This window comes from Cornus florida, unplaced genomic scaffold (assembly GCF_030987335.1).
Source record: "Cornus florida cultivar Cherokee Brave unplaced genomic scaffold, ASM3098733v1 CherokeeBrave_3.0.0_Hap2_Chr06, whole genome shotgun sequence".
NCBI lineage: Eukaryota > Viridiplantae > Streptophyta > Magnoliopsida > Cornales > Cornaceae > Cornus > Cornus florida.
Window position 1 is genome coordinate 100,034,462 of NW_026775576.1, and position 16,695 is coordinate 100,051,156.

General features: G+C 37.0%; 2 protein-coding genes across 3 annotated transcripts; one reads left to right on the plus strand and one right to left on the minus strand.

The window, feature by feature from the left end:
- The first annotated feature begins 1,272 nt into the window (after positions 1-1,272).
- Positions 1,273-6,287, plus strand: LOC132313320 (putative wall-associated receptor kinase-like 16). The gene is made up of 4 exons (XM_059812035.1): positions 1,273-2,177; positions 2,407-2,583; positions 2,980-3,231; positions 4,935-6,287. The coding sequence occupies exons 1-4, from the start codon at positions 1,304-1,306 to the stop codon at positions 5,882-5,884; spliced, it is 2,253 nt and encodes a 750-aa protein (XP_059668018.1). The 5' UTR covers positions 1,273-1,303; the 3' UTR covers positions 5,885-6,287.
- A 6,104-nt stretch (positions 6,288-12,391) lies between these two features.
- Positions 12,392-15,564, minus strand: LOC132313321 (putative wall-associated receptor kinase-like 16). 2 transcript variants are annotated; one of them, XM_059812037.1, is made up of 4 exons: positions 15,179-15,564; positions 14,591-15,058; positions 14,079-14,249; positions 12,392-13,648 (listed from the first exon to the last, which is right to left on the minus strand). In XM_059812037.1, the coding sequence occupies exons 1-4, from the start codon at positions 15,507-15,509 to the stop codon at positions 12,438-12,440; spliced, it is 2,181 nt and encodes a 726-aa protein (XP_059668020.1). In that variant the 5' UTR covers positions 15,510-15,564; the 3' UTR covers positions 12,392-12,437. The 2 variants fall into 2 exon arrangements, with proteins under 2 accessions (XP_059668020.1, XP_059668019.1); XM_059812036.1 differs by having other exon boundaries at positions 14,591-15,564.
- Positions 15,565-16,695: the final 1,131 nt, after the last annotated feature.

The following is a 16,695-nucleotide window of genomic DNA, read 5'->3' on the forward strand; positions in this document are numbered from 1 at the left end:
CTTTGGGACATGCATTTGCATTCTCACATGTCATATATCATAAAGTCATCAAAATACTGTATATATTATATATATATATGCATACCATATATACCACCAAATGGTGTAAGGTCAAGTGTCAACCCCTTAAATTCCAATATAGCTGCACCGTGTTGCACAAGGAAAAAGAATGGTATGGGCTTGGTAGGTGAAGAATGGCAAGTGGACAACTGTTACAAGTGAAACTTGTCCCACATCGAATTTGGATGGGGGTTAAAGTGTGTATAAATGGGTGGGTTACAGTTGGTATCAGAGCCAGACCTAGTCCTTAATCCAGTGTCACGCCAAGCGCCCGGCCCGGAAGGCGTCTAGGTCTGCCTCCGGGTAGGCAGGGTGGTCCGACCGCAATGAGGGCATTGCGTGGGTTCGGGTGGGGGAGAATGTTACAAGTGAAACTTGTCCCACATCGAATTTGGATGGGGGTTGAAGTGTGTATAAATGGGTGGGTATGCAGCATTACCCAATAGTTCGAGCTTTTGGGTAAATGGGCAAGCGCCCATCCGTTACAACAACCAAGTTGGCTTGCATTTATGCCAAGTCAACCACTAAATTTATACAGATATACAGAATCCTTGTTCGGACTCGATCTTTAGGTTTAAGTCCAAACTTCACCAAATTTACTGATATTGACATATATATATATATATATATATATATATATGAGCAATAAATGTTGGGAAAATTACATATAAATGGAGTCAAAGTTCCATATTTACTTAGAGGCTGAGTCAAAGTTCCATATTTCTCTAAAATGGATTGCTGAGGTGGCACATGGTTTTTTACTGTTTAGAAATTGTGGTGCCTAAAATACCCTTCCGCGAAGGTACTACTTTTCCTTCGAAGGTACTACTTTTTTGAACTGAAGGTACTACTTTTTGGCGTCCAGGTACCATGTTTTTTAAACACCCGCGAAGGTACTACTTTTTTTCCGAAGGTACTACTTTTTTGAACTGAAGGTACTACTTTTTTGCACTGAAGGTACTACTTTTTTGTTAGGGAAGGGCATTTTAGGCACCACAATTTTCTAAACAGTAAAAAACCATGTGCCACCTCAGCAATTCATTTTATAGAAATATGGAATTTTGACTCAGTCTCTAAGTAAATATGGAACTTTGACTCCATTTATATGTAATTTTTCCATAAATGTTCCTCACTGCTAACGAGTGGTCTTTAATTAATTAAAATGGCCAATACACTATCTCAATATCCATCCACAAACATGCTTCAGCATGTGTTCTTGTTCTGTCTACCATGGGCACTCCTCATGACACTGGCCAAAATCGAGGGAAACAGCACCAGCACCAACACCAGTGCGGCCACCGCTTTCATGGTGACCAAGCCGGGTTGCCAACGCCAATGTGGTAACCTAACCATTCCATACCCATTCGGCATCATTGGTGAGGGAAAGGGTTGCTCCATTGGCACATGGTATGATGTCAACTGCAACACTTCATACAACCCTCCAAAGCCCTTCTTCATGGGCGTACTTGAAATCCTAGACATTTCCGAAACCCAAATTCGCACCAGGACTTATTTGGCTTCCAAGTGCTACAATCAAAGTGGTGCATTGATCCAAGAAAAACCTTCATGGACAAACCTTCTAGCAACATCCCCCTACACCTTCTCGGAGACGGTAAACAAGTTCACGGTCATCGGCTGCGATGACACTGCTTTGATTACAGGGTCATACGATCGGAACTTCAGCAGTGGTTGTTTTTCCCTCTGTAACAAAAAGGAGGATGTGCTTGATGATGGGTATTGTTCTGGCATTGGTTGTTGCCAAACCTCCATACCAAAGGGTCTAAAGTTTTACTATACTACCGTTAATGACTTGAACAACCATACAAATGTCTGGTCATTTAATCCTTGCGGCCATGCTTTCTTGGGTGAGAGCTTCAAATTCCGCGGTGCCTCCGATCTCTCTGATCCAAATTTCGCACAGAGGATTAAGGATACCATTCCTATGGTGGTTGATTGGGTAATTGGGAATCAGAGTTGTAGCGAAGCCCAAAAATGGAACACGTTAGCATGCCAGAAGAATAGCTATTGTGTTGACTCCCACATTGGCTATGGAGGATACCGTTGCAGCTGCAATAATGGTTATGAGGGTAATCCTTATCTCAGCCCAGGATGTCAAGGTTGGTTTTCTATTTATCACTCTTTTTGTTCAAACCAAATACAATAATCAACTAGTAAACTCTGGGTAAACACTTAATTAAGTACGTATATATATATATATATATATATATATATATATATATATATATCTCATTATTAACTAGTTTAAACTCGGCGTTCACAGGAAAAAGATTCGAATTTTAACACATGTTTGCACCAAGTTATTTATTGTGATGTTTCTTTGGGCAGATATCAATGAGTGCGCGGATCCTGAAAACAATCCCTGTAATGGGACTTGCTTGAATACACCGGGAGGTTTCAACTGTTCATGCCCACATGGATACTATGGGGATGGCAAAAAAGATGGGCGTGGTTGCATTGATGTGAATTCACAATTCCCAGTCCTTAAGTTTTCTCTAGGTGATTTTCCCATAATTTTTTGTATATAATATTGAAAAACACATATTAATTTAGCGGGAATTTATGGTTTGCATGATTTTCCTATGCCTTGATCGAATTCTAATTGGATTAAAAGTTAATTGTTTTCAAGCTTAAATGGTTTGCATGGTGTTCGTAACACCTAAAAATCCCCCAAAAATACCCTTTCTTGTATAGTTGTATATATAGGTAAACAATGAAATAAATCATGAAGTGTGTGTCTATAATGAATACGTAAATATCACATCTTATCCCTGCCATGAAGCATGCTATTATTTATGTAGGTAATTGTAAATCATTATCGTGATTAATTACATAATTACTTCTTTCGTCAAGATTCATTTAATATTTTGCATAATTTATTTGAATTTGTCGCATGTTTGAGCTTGGGCTTCCTGTCATTATTCATTGGTATAGTATGGCTATACCTTAGTATTAAAAAAAGGAAGCTTATTAAGCTTAGGGAGAAATTCTTTCAACAAAATGGTGGTGTCTTGTTGAAACAACAAATTTCGTCCAATGAAGGTGGTGTCGAGTCATCGAAAATCTTTACAGCACAGGAGTTAGAAAAAGCCACAAATAACTACGCTGAGGATCGCATTTTAGGCCGAGGTGGTTATGGTACTGTTTACAAAGGTATTGTAACGACCCTTGCTGATGCCAAAAATTAAAAAAAAATTCGGCATGACCTTCGCTAAAAATCATCCTATAACAACCTATTTAAAAGAATGATAAACCTGTCCCAACACAAATATCATATAATACATTCCATGGTGGTGCAACCACATACTATATCATTCAAATATCATAATTACAGTCCCAAAATACAAGATTAATATCGAACGTCCATGTTTTACAACGTTTATACAACTTATGCTAAAATTACAGTCTATAATTATAATTACGATAACAAGGGTCCACAAACCTCTATGCCGAATATAACAAACTAAGGTTTTACAAAAATATGGGACTTAGTACACAAAATGGCAAAAAGTCTTCTAATCAAAATTAGCCCTGTAGTGGAACGTCATCCGCCACTTCTTTTTCCGTTTCCTGGAAAAAATTTATTAAATAATAGGGTGAGCAAGTTGCTCAGTAGGTAGTACCTAAGACACACCTCTTGTGTCCCCGTGAATCCAAACAAAGAATAGGACAATAGGAATTTGGGGTCATGCAAAGCCGGGAAAACACAATATCAATTCTAAGTTCAAAGCAAATAAATTTCGTGCCATGAATGCAATGTTATGCATGTCACTCCCCATTTTCAGAAAACATCATTACTTCACAAACTGTTAATATAACCCGCCCATTGGTGACTCCGCAGCGACACGAGAGAAGAATTGGCTACTGTCCCTGACCTTTGGTACCCCCGCAGCGTCATTTGGGGCCCAGGTAGCTCAACCACGCTAGGGCAATCTCCCTAGTTCCCTCTAGGCTATATTAACACACCGGTCCTTTGGTGACTCCGCGGCGACCGGGTTTTTTTCAAAAGCCGATTCATCAAATTCTCCCCAAAATCCCCTTTTTCTTTTATTTCAAAACACTTTCCCTTTTCTTTCATGCCCAATGCTTGTGTGCATTTATGGAAATGGAGAGAATTTTTTTTTACGCACAATTTACAAGCTTTTACATAATTTCTGACAAATTAATTGGCATAGAAAACTAACACATTAAGCATGTTTTTATTTTATTTTCTTTCATTTTATTATTATTATGATTTTCATACAATTCAAATAAATACACATTATAATTCAATTAAATACACCTTCTCACATGTTTCATATATATAATCAAGTCACTTTAAGGAACAATTATCACAATATAGCATGCTAGAATACTAATAGGATACTAATCAAGAAAAAAAAAAAAATTCACAAAGGGGCAATCATCACAATTTAGCATGCTAGGACACTAATTAGGAACAATTAACTCACAAAGGAACAAGATTGTAGGAATTAGAGACCCCTACCTCACTTTTAAGCAAAATCCCCAATTTCTTCACCTCAAACTTTAGGATTTCGAATCTCCTATAGTGCACCAATCAAAGAATTGCTCCTATCAACGTGTTGATCTCGTCGTGGGCTTCGAATAGCCGCAAACGGCTCTTAAAAACACCAAGAAATGAGGGAGAAATCAAGAGTGGAAGTTGCAAAAGAAAAAGAAAAAAAGAAATACAGAGGCAGCGAGAGAGAGAGAGACCTGCCGAGAGAGAAAGTGAAATGAAAAATGGGTCTTCATCCCATTAACCACATGTGCCTTAAAATAAGGTGGGCCCCACAGCTAACATAAAATAAAAAAAAAATCTTTTAACATAAATATATAAGATACAGGCATTACAGGTATTCTAGTAGATCAACGCATGGTTGCAATCAAGAAGTCACGAATAATGGATAAGAGCCAAATTGAGCAGTTCGTCAATGAGGTGGTCATTCTTACACGGGTTAACCATAGAAATGTGGTAAAACTCTTGGGATGTTGTTTGGAAACCGAAGTCCCTCAATTGGTTTATGAATATGTCGCTAGTGGTACCCTCTTCCACCATATCCACAGCAAAGGTGGAATATCATTATCTTGGGATAATCGTTTAAGGATAGCTGAGGAATCTGCAGGTGCACTAGCGTATCTTCACTCATCTGCTTCAATGCCCATCTTCCATAGAGATGTTAAGTCCGCCAACATACTATTAGATGAACATTACACTACAAAAATATCAGACTTTGGTGCGTCGAGGTTGGTTCCATTGGACCAAACTCAAGTGACTACACTAGTTCAAGGGACATTGGGATATTTAGATCCTGAGTACTTTCATACAAGCCAATTGACAGAGAAGAGTGATGTTTATAGCTTTGGGGTGGTTCTTGCGGAACTCTTGACAGGACAAAAACCCCTAAGCATGGAGAGAACACAAGAAGAAAGAAATTTAGCTACATATTTCATTATGTCAATGAAGCAAAACCGATTGTTCCAAATTCTTGAGGCTCGACTAGTAAGAGAAGGGGCATTGGAGCAGCTTCAAACAATAGCTGAGCTTGTGAAGAGATGCCTTAGCATGCATGGTGAAGAAAGGCCTACCATGAAGGAAGTGGCAATGGAGCTAGAAGGTTTGAGGAAGTTCACCAGACATCCATGGGTTCACCAACAAAGCCATGAAGAGACTGTGGGCTTAATGAGTGAGGAATCAGATCTTTACACAGTGCAAATGAGCCCATATAGTACTAATCACGGAGATTCATCCGGACAATATAGTTTGGATAGCCGTTTAATTGCTAATATACATAGCCCCCGCTGATGGATATAATTCACTTGTAACACAGCCATGAATTTCTTGTATTCAAGTTTTTTCTTTTTTCTTTTTTTTTTTGACTGCTTCCAGTTTTCATTTTTGTTGTTATTTCTAAAATGGTGTCTCTGCTAAGACCTTTATTTAATAAACTTTCTTTCAATGATCGGGTTCATGCAATAAGATCGTTAATATTTTGTGATGATTATAAAGATAATTCGATGATGAATGTTATTTTCGATTCTTTGGTTAATCTCATTTTTTTTTTTTTTTTTTTTTTTTTTTTTTTTTTTTTTTTTTTTTTTTTTTGTGTCTGAAAAATGCATTTGCTCTGTCTTGCCTTAGTTTTCCTCTGTAATAAGCATATGATCTCAAGAAATTGTTTTTCTGAGGAACGCCTTAAGGCCAAGTGATCGCAAGTATGAGAAGAGTTCGATATATGAGAAGCGAATGAGCCAAAGGAGTACAATGACCTTTACAATGTCTGCACACTCATTCTCAGATTCTAACCCCAAAAAAAGCCCAACAATATGGGCCAACTCTTATCCTGCAGCTTCTTTTGATCAAATTAGTCTGAAAGCAACTCAGAAACAATGTCTTCACAACCTTCAGAATTTCCATTAAAAGATTCATACTACACCAAGAGTTGGGTATGTGTTTTGCAACCAACCAAAAATAAATAAATAAATAAATAGAATAAGCAGACTTTTAAAGCTACCAAAACCACAAACTGACCAAATTAAGATCAAAGCAAAATTGCAAACTGAACCGGAAAACAAATACTGTACAAAAATAGAGACCTGAACCCCAAACATCCTAAAACCAAAACTCTGATGCCATGAAAGAAGTATCATGCATATTTGACTTTATATTTCCTTCAGTTTTCCTTGGGGTTTGTCTGCCTTTTACATTTTTTTTTTGTTAATCTAATATCAAAAAACTAAAATACAAAATTGTTTGCTATCGTGTCAACTACTTACTAGTGTGCTTATCACTCTTTTATCTTATCTAAAACATGTAATCCTCCCTACTTCACCATATCATCCTATTAGATACTTAATTTTAACTGGTTACAAACTATTGTTTTGTTTTCTATTTCTCCTAATAAAAAAGGGGACCAAGGGGACCAATCCCGGACATGAGGCTCCTGTCATTACGGTCTAACTAAGCTTGCATCACATGTACCCAACTTATTACTGTTTAGGTTTGTAAAACTCAAAAATAAATAATTAATAATAATAATAATAATAAAAAAGGGTCAGTTCCAAAAGGCTGCAATGCAATGCTTCTAGCAATCCTAATGTTTTGACATTGAATGACAGTGCCCTACATAGAACAAAGTTGATGATAGAGCTCATATCACTAAAATAGGTAAGAAGGACCCATAAATGTTAGAAATTAAACTTTATTTTATTTGGTGTTTTATATTTATGTGAGTTTTTTATTGGAGTTAGTGGGGGGCATGAGAGTTACAACTAGTAAATGGTCATGTTAGTGGGTTAGTGGGAGTTTTGCCTACTAAATGGTCATGTTAGTGGGTTAGTGGGAGTTTTGCCTACTAAATGATATGTTAGTGGGGTTTTAAGTTTCATTTACATTTATGTTTTGAAGCCTATATAAACCCATGCATTGTACTCATTTTCTATCAAGTGAAATAAAAAGTATTTTCCTCCATTTCTATTCTCTTCCAAATGGTATAGTGTTGTGTGTGTAACTAGGCCACTATTTCCAACAAAGTGGTATCAGAGCTAGTTTGTGAGAGAGAGAAGAAATGGCAAACAATTCGGTTCCATTTCAAATGCCTCGATTCACCAAAGATAACTATGAAAATTGGTGTATCCGTATGAAGGCAATTTTGGGAGCACAAGATGTGTGGGAAGTTGTTTCCAAAGGTTATGATGAGCCAGAAGATGAGGCAACTTTGTCTCAAGCCGAAAAAGATGTTTTACAAGCCATGAGAAAGAAGGACCAAAAGGCGGTGATGACCATCCATCAATGTTTGGATGATGGAATGCTACAAAGAGTTGCTAGTGCAGAAAATGCAAAGCAACTATGGGAGATTCTTCAAAATTCCTTCCAAGGAGTTGATAAAGTGAAGAAGGTTCGCCTCCAAACGTTACGGGGTGAATTTGAAGCATTGCATATGAAGGAATCTGAATCAATTTCAGATTATTTTTCGAGGGTCCTGGCTATTGTAAATCAACTAAGGAGATATGGCGAAACCACCATGACTGATACAAGGGTCGTTGAAAAGATCCTTCGGTCGTTGGATTCCAAATTCAACTACATTGTTGTAGCCATTGAAGAGTCAAAGGATTTGGATTCCATGACTGTTGATCAACTCATGGGTTCGTTGCAAGCTCATGAAGAAAAGGTGGTGAAGAAACAAGAAGCATTGGAGCAAGTGCTACAAACAAAGTTTTCGTTGAACGAAAGAGACGAAAAACATGGAGGAAATCAAAGGGGCCGAGGACGTGGAAATGCACGTGGCCGAGGAAGAGGAAGAGGCCATGGAAGAGGAGAAAGAAGCGGTCAACACACAACCAACAATGAAGAAAAAATCCATGACTCACAACAAATAAGAGGTCGTGGTAGAGGAAATTACTCAAGGTCATATGGAAGGAGGTATGATAAGTCTCAAATTCAATGTTATAATTGTCAAAAGTATGGTCATTATGATTCGGAATGTAGAAATGTTGCTAACGATGTTGAAGAAAAGGCGAATTAAGTTGATGAAGAAGTGGAGCCTACTTTGTTGTTAGCATACAAATGTGAAAGGAGTGATCAAGAAGATGTGTGGTATCTTGACACCGGTGCTAGCAACCATATGTGTGGTAGCAAAGAGAAGTTCGTTGATATTGATGAATCAATAAATGGCAAGGTAACATTTGGAGACTTATCACAAATTCCAGTAAGAGGGAAAGGTAAAATATTGTTTCGTTTGAGGAATGGGCATCATCAATTTATCTCTAATGTTTATTATATGCCTAATATGAAGAACAATATTTTGAGTTTGGGACAACTCTTAGAAAAAGGCTACAATATATCCATGAAGGATTGTAGTCTTTCGATAAGAGACCCATTGGGTAATTTGATTGCCGAGGTTTCAATGACAAAGAACCGGATGTTTTTGCTAAATATTCAAGCCGACGAGGCTAAATGTTTGAAGGCTTGTGTTAATGATTTAACTTGGCTTTGACACTTGAGATTTGGGCACTTGAATTTTGGAGGATTAGAGTTGTTGGCCAAAAAGAAGATGGTGAAGGGATTGCCTTTCATTAGCAATCCAAATCAATTATGTGAAGGATGTCTCGTTGGAAAGCAATCAGGGAAAAGTTTTCCTAAAGAAGCTACCACAAGAGCTACGGCGCCACTACAACTTACCCATTCGGATGTTTGTGGTCCAATTTCTCCATCATCATTTGGTAAGAATAATTATTTTTTATTATTCATTGATGATTTTAGCCGAAAAACATGGGTGTATTTTCTTAAACAAAAATCGGAGGTGTGTGAAATTTTTAAAAAATTTAGAGCACTTGTTGAAAAACAAAGTGGCTATGATGTAAAGGCTCTTCGATCCGATAGAGGTGGTGAATTCACATCAAATAATTTCAAAAAATTTTGTGAAGAAAATGGAATTCACCATCCTTTAACGGTTCCGAGATCGCCCCAACAAAATGGAGTTGCAGAAAGGAAGAACAGAACCATTCTCAATATGGCTCGAAGCATGTTGAAAAGTAAGGAAATGCCTAAAGAATTTTGGGTTGAAGCGGTTGATTGTGCGGTGTACTTGTCCAATCGATGTCCTACTAGAAGTGTGCAAAACAAAACACCACAAGAAACATGGAGCGGAAGAAAGCCAAGTGTCTCTCATTTGCGGGTTTTTGGGAGCATTGCCCATGTGCACGTGCCGGATGAAAGGAGGACCAAGTTAGACAACAAAAGTGAAAAAATGGTGTTCATTGGCTATAATGCAAATTCCAAAGGCTACAAGTTGTACAATCCAAGCAATGGGAAGATTGTCATTAGTAGAGATGTTGAATTCAAAGAGGGAGCCACATGGGATTGGAACACTCCAAATGAAGATTATAATATTTTTTCAATTTCTGATGAGGAGCAAGAAAATGAAGGCATGGAGCAGCCCATTTCTCCACCAACATCACCTCCACCGCCATCAATTCAAGATCAATCAACTCCATCATCATCAAGTTCAAGTGACACACCACCACTTCGCATGAGGAGTCTTCGTGACATATATGACGAAACAGATGAGGTAATGGAAAGGTTAGGTGATCTAACACTTTTTTGTCTCTTTGCGGATTGTGAACCTGTAGGATTTGAAGAGGCGGCACAAGACAAAAAATGGAGAAATGCTATGGATGAAGAAATTAAATCCATAGAGTAGAATGACACATGGGAGCTTGCTACACTTCCAAAAGAGCAAACGGCAATTGGTGTCAAGTAGGTGTATAAAGCAAAGCATAATGCAAATGGTGAAGTTGAAAAATATAAAGCAAGATTGGTAGCCAAGGGGTACAACCAAAAGCCCGGAATTGACTATGATGAGGTATTTGCACCCGTAGCTCGTTTGGAAACAATTAGATTGTTAATTTCTTTGGCAGCCCAGAACAATTGGAGAATCCACCAAATGGATGTGAAATCGGCTTTCTTGAATGGGTTTCTTGAAGAAGAGGTGTATGTTCAACAACCCATGGGCTATGTTGTAAAGGGGCAAGAAAACAGAGTCTTGAAATTGAAGAAGGCTTTATATGGCTTGAAGCAAGCACCAAGAGCGTGGAATAAGCGAATTGACAAATATTTTCAAGACAATAATTTTTCAAAGTGCCCATATGAACATGCTCTTTACTCCAAAGTAAGTGAGAATTGAGATGTATTTTTTGTTTGCTTGTATGTGGATGATTTAATCTTCACAGGTAGCAATCCAAAAATGCTTGAAAATTTCAAGAAGGTTATGGCTCGAGAGTTCGAGATGACAGATATTGGCATCATGGCTTATTATCTTGGCATTGAGGTCAAGCAAATGAAGGATGGAATTTTCATTCACCAAGAAGGCTATGCTAAGAAAATTCTTAAGAAATTCAAGATGGAAGATTGTAAATTGGTAAACACGCCCATGGAAGTTGGAATTAAATTGTCAAGAGATGAAGATGAAAAGACGGTGGATCCAACATTTTTCAAAAGTCTTGTTAGAAGCTTGAGATACTTAACATGCACAAGGCCGGACATATTATTTGCGGTTGGGCTTGTTAGTCGGTTTATGGAAAGACCTACCATAACTCATTTCAAGGCGGCTAAGAGGATTCTTCGTTACATCAAAGGTACCCTTGATTTTGGGTTATTCTATTCATTCTCTATAACTAAGAAGGAGGTGGAGCTCAAGTTCATCAAGTCAAAAGATCAAGTTGCGGATATTTTCACCAAGCCCCTCAAGTTTGCAGATTTTCACAAGTTTAGGAGTTTGCTTGGAGTTGAAAAAAAATCAAGTTTAAGAGGGGGTGTTAGAAATTAAACTTTATTTTATTTGGTGTTTTATATTTATGTGAGTTTTTTATTGGAGTTAGTGGGGGGCATGAGAGTTACAACTAGTAAATGGTCATGTTAGTGGGTTAGTGGGAGTTTTGCCTACTAAATGGTCATGTTAGTGGGTTAGTGGGAGTTTTGCCTACTAAATGATATGTTAGTGGGGTTTTAAGTTTCATTTACATTTATGTTTTGAAGCCTATATAAACCCATGCATTGTACTCATTTTCTATCAAGTGAAATAAAAAGTATTTTCCTCCATTTCTATTCTCTTCCAAATAGTATAGTGTTGTGTGTGTAACTAGGCCACTATTTCCAACAATAAATGCAATCATTTCTTTCTTCCCATACATATAGCATAAACACAATTAGTAAGAGTCAAGACACACCTTGTTAATCCAAAATCAATTGAAAGACGGCTTGGCAAACCGATTGTTAGTAAGCCCAAATCACCAAATATGGTCATTTTTCTTGAAGGATATCAAAAATCACATAAATTCTGGATATGAGACTAGAAAATAAAAAACAAATGAGAGTGGATTCGATCGGGGTCTTAAATACACAAAATGCAGAAATTAGGAGATAGCACGTACTTAGTCCAGATAGCCCACTAGATGCTCTGATTGGAGTTTGAAGAGTTACAAGAAATCTCTTACTAAGCTTTTGAATCTCTATTCACATTTCAAACTCTACAACTAACTCGATAATCCTTTTCTTTTCAATACAATATTAGCATGGTGTTCTTGTACAAACATATTGTTCTATTTGTATACTTTCGTTTAAGCCATTAATGGAAAGCTAAAAAGATTACTGACTCACAAATTTCATGCTTTTTTGCTTGCTACTTATATGGAACTTTGACTTGTGGAAGAAAACAATATTATAAGATCATTTTACATAGAAAATCCACGTCCAAACACTAATGATGAGAGCACAGGAATGACTGAAAATTGAGAGAAAACAAAATAGTGAAAGTACAAGAATTTTGTGATGACTTTATTACAAGTGATCTAATTATACATCAGCGGGGACTATTTATGGCAGCAACCAAACGACTATCTAAACTATATTGTTCAGTGGAGTCCCCATAATTAGTATATGGGCTTATTGGCACTGCATATAGGTCTGATGCTTCACCAATCAATTCCACAGCATCTTCATGGCTTTGGTGATCGTGAACCCATGGATCTTTAGTAAATTTCCTCACACCTTCTAACTCCATTGCCACTTCTTTCATTGTAGGCCTCTCTTCACCTATCAAGTTCAAGCATTTCTTCACAAGCTCAGCAACTGTTTGAAGCTGCTCTGAAGTCCCTTCCCTTCGCACACGAGGCTCAAGAATTTGGAACAGACGATTTTGCTTCATGGACATAAGGAAATATGTGGCCAAATTTCTCTCTTCTTGGGTTCTTTCTATGCACAGAGGTTTCTGTCCAGTTAAGATTTCTGCGAGAACCACTCCAAAACTGTAAACATCACTTTTTTCTGTCAGTTGGCCTGTATGGAAGTATTCAGGATCTAGATACCCCAAGGTCCCTTGAACTAATGTAGTTACTTGAGTTTGATCCAATGGCACTAACCTCGACGCACCAAAATCTGATATTTTTGTAGTATATTGTTCATCTAATAGTATGTTGGTCGACTTAACATCCTTATGAATGATGGGCATTGAAGCTGCTGAGTGAAGATATGCCAGTGCACTAGCAGCTTCCGCTGCTATTCTTAAACAATTGTTCCAAGATAACAAGGATGTTCTACTTTTGTTGATGATATGGCTAAAGAGGGTACCACTAGAGACATATTCATAGACCAGTTGAGGTACTTCAGTCTCCAAACAACATCCCAAGAGCTTCACGACATTTCTATGGTTAATTTGTGTAAGAATAACCACCTCATTGATAAATTGCTCAATTTGGCTCTCATCCATTGTTCGAGACTTTTTAATTGCAACCACACGGTGGTCCGCTAAAACTCCTTTGTAAACGGTACCATAACCTCCTCGGCCCAGGATGCGATCCTCAGCGTAGTTGTTGGTGGCATTTTTCAACTCTTGTGCTGTAAAGATTTTTGCCGATTCTGTACCACCGTCTTTTGATGAAATTTGTTGTTTCATCAGCAACCCACCATTTTGTTCAAAGAATTTCTCCCTGAGCCTTATAAGCTTCCTTTTCTTGATGCTAAAGTATATCAATGTTGTACCGATGATTAGGGACAAAGAACTCAAACTCAAACCTGCCAGAAATTTCCAATTAATTATTGAATAAGAGAGTGCTTACAACTTGCAAAAAATAAGTAGTTGTGTGTTATGAATGATAGGGCTTTCGGTTTAAAGACCCACATTGGGAATCTTAGGTAGTTTTTCCAATCTGTTTTGTTTTGTAGGAAAATAATAATCACTTAAATTGAATACTCCAAAGAGTTAGCTGACTATTTAAAAAAGAAATCATTCGTAATTTGAATTTCAACCAGATCTACCGGCGTCATATTTTAACCAATCAATTAAATTAGGATAATGAAGCATACTTAAAGAATCATACAGATTATACTTACATCTACAGTTATGATCATATGAATTAATGTCAAAGCAAATAAAGATAAAAGAGCAAAGGTTTCTCTTCAAATATGAAATCTCAAGACTTTTATATATATATAAATATATTACCTAGAGAGAACTTAATTACTGGGAACTGTACGCGAGTTTTTTCAGCAGCGATGCAATATTCGTCGGACTCGCCATAGGTTCCATGTGGGCAAAAACAGTTATAACTTCCCGGTGTATTAGTGCAAGTCCCATTACAGAGGTGTTTGTTTGGATCTGCGCACTCATCTATATCTGTCAAAAGGAGCATCACAACAAACAATTTAGTACATATATGCGTGTTTTTTTATCTCTGTGTTAATCAAACAAACAATCATAATTAATGGCATAATCCCCTGTGGTATCTCCTATTCCTTTAAATTTAGTAGGTGTCTGCACAAAAAAATTTGTGTGCGCGCGCGTTTGTGTTTTTTTTTGTCAAGAATCAAAATGGAAAAAGAAGATGGTTAGACTACCACTAGTCCAAAAGTTTAATTGTACTATTAAGAAATGGGTTCAACAAATTATATCGAGTTCGAGCAATCACCAGCTATTACATATGTTTATGATAAAAGATTGATAGAAAACAAACAGACCTTGGCATCCCGGACTGAGATAAGGATTACCCTCGTAACCAATTTTACAGCTGCAACGGTATCCTCCATAAGCACTAGTGTCGGAATCATTACATTGACTATTCTGTTGGCAGACTAAGGTGTTTGATTTTTGGGCTTCTTTGCAACTCTGACTCCCAATCACCCAGTCGAGCACCATTGGAACACTATCCATGATCCTGTCCTCCAAAGTTTTATCTGATAAATCTGAGAGACCGCGGAACGTGAAGTGGTCTTGGTCACCAACAAAGCCGTAGCCACAAGGGTTGAAGGAGGAGACATTGGTGTGGTTATACAAGGTTTCAAGAGAAGAAATGAACCCCCTTATACCCTTTGGTTTGGTGGACTGGCAACAACCGTTGCTGGAACAATCCCCACCAGATACGACGGATACTTCCCCATCATAACAGGAGGACGAACACGCAACCAAAAAATCAAGCCCTTTTTGCCCTGTTAACAAACCAAAGTCATCACACCCAACAGTTGTGAACTTATTTGCAGTGTGTGAGATGGTGAAAGGAGTATTATCTAAGTCCAAGTCTATATAGCTTTCATTGCGGATCAATGCACCTGATGGACTGTAGCACTTGAACATCACTTTGTTCTTGACACGCACATATGTTTGAGATATATCTAGCACCTCAAGACTACTACTGCCACCTACGAAGGGTATGGGAGGGTTGTAAAAAGTGCTGCAGTTGATATCAAACAATGGGTCTATGGAACAACCCACACCGACGCCAAATGGGTATGGAACAGTGAGATTCCCACATTGAGATGGGCAGCCTGGCTTGGTGACCATGAAAGAGGTGGTGTTGGTAGTGGTTGTATTCCCCTCAGGTATGACCATTGTCAACATGAGAAGACATGACAGACAGAACAAGAACATGTGAAGAAGCATGTTTAAGGATGGTGTGTATAAGCTGCAAGATATTTGTTGTCATATGTACATATATATATATATATATACTAAATTTCCCATTAAATGGGTGAAAGATTCATTTTACTGCAAAATTAAAAATAAGAAAAATATCATGGAATGAGGGCCATATATCTCAGTTTAATGGTGACGTACAGTATCAATACCCCGCATGCCGTCACTTCTTAATATAGAGGTTGACTGACCTTCACTCTGTATGTAACTTGATGACTTGCTTGGGTTGGCCAATCAAGTAGATGAAGATCCTCTTTGGTGCACTGTGCTTTCAACAGTATGCAACATTATTATATATAAAATGGTAAGCTACATTAAATCTCCATTTTCTATTTGAGTTTTGCATTAAGCTCCTCTTTTTAATTTTTATTTTGATCAAAAAACTCCCTTAACTAATTAAGGAGGTGACTTAGCAAACGGATGTTAACTGAGTGAGAACTTAAATAGAAATTGACTTAAATACTCGTTAAGTCTATTTGAAAATCTACTTTGGGGGTGATTTTTTATTTATTAAATAACCTAAATGATATCATTCATATAAATTAACACTTCTATTTTAATATGTTAACATTTTACTAAACTGTCAAGTTCACATTAGTCACGTGCAAGGAATAGATTTTTTTATAAAAAAAAAAATTATTTTGAAATATATATATATATATATATATATATATATATATAAAAGGGGGAAAACATGCCGGCATAAATAATATAAAAAATAAAAAATTAGGCATTATTTCTCGTAGTGCCCCTTTAACAAGTCTGTATAAAATGAAAATCAATAAAAACCAAATAAATGAATGCACAATATAATTTTTAAATATATATATATGTGTGTGTGTGTGTGTGTGTGTGTATCAGATAAATTTCAAGGGAAAACCCAAATTTATCTAGGTTTAAAGGCCCGATGGAAATACAAATATAGTATAAATAATATTTAATGGTATATATTTTATATATCATTATATTATGATATATTATATATATATATATATATATAAACTCCCTCCGTCTAAAAAAGAGTGTCTCTTTTGAGAAATTCTTTTTGGGACGGAGGGAGTATATGATGGGTAAATAAAATAAGTTGAGTATGAAAAAAAATACGTGTTGCTGCAATGGTGAAGGATATGCGGCTAAGAGTGATAATGAATTA

What these genes read in the sequence shown, in the direction of transcription:
- LOC132313320 (XM_059812035.1), top strand. Translation starts at nt 1,304, where the DNA reads ATGACACTGGCCAAAATCGAGGGAAACAGCACCAGCACCAACACCAGT. An exon ending in TAAGTTTTCTCTAGGTGATT is followed by an intron (nt 2,584 to 2,979) that starts TTCCCATAATTT and finishes TCGCATGTTTGA; the next exon opens with GCTTGGGCTTCCTGTCATTA. An exon ending in TTATGGTACTGTTTACAAAG is followed by an intron (nt 3,232 to 4,934) that starts GTATTGTAACGA and finishes CAGGCATTACAG; the next exon opens with GTATTCTAGTAGATCAACGC.
- LOC132313321 (XM_059812036.1), bottom strand. Translation starts at nt 15,509, where the DNA reads ATGCTTCTTCACATGTTCTTGTTCTGTCTGTCATGTCTTCTCATGTTG. An exon ending in TCTCAGTCCGGGATGCCAAG is followed by an intron (nt 14,250 to 14,590) that starts GTCTGTTTGTTT and finishes TCCTTTTGACAG; the next exon opens with ATATAGATGAGTGCGCAGAT. An exon ending in AGTAATTAAGTTCTCTCTAG is followed by an intron (nt 13,649 to 14,078) that starts GTAATATATTTA and finishes AATTTCTGGCAG; the next exon opens with GTTTGAGTTTGAGTTCTTTG.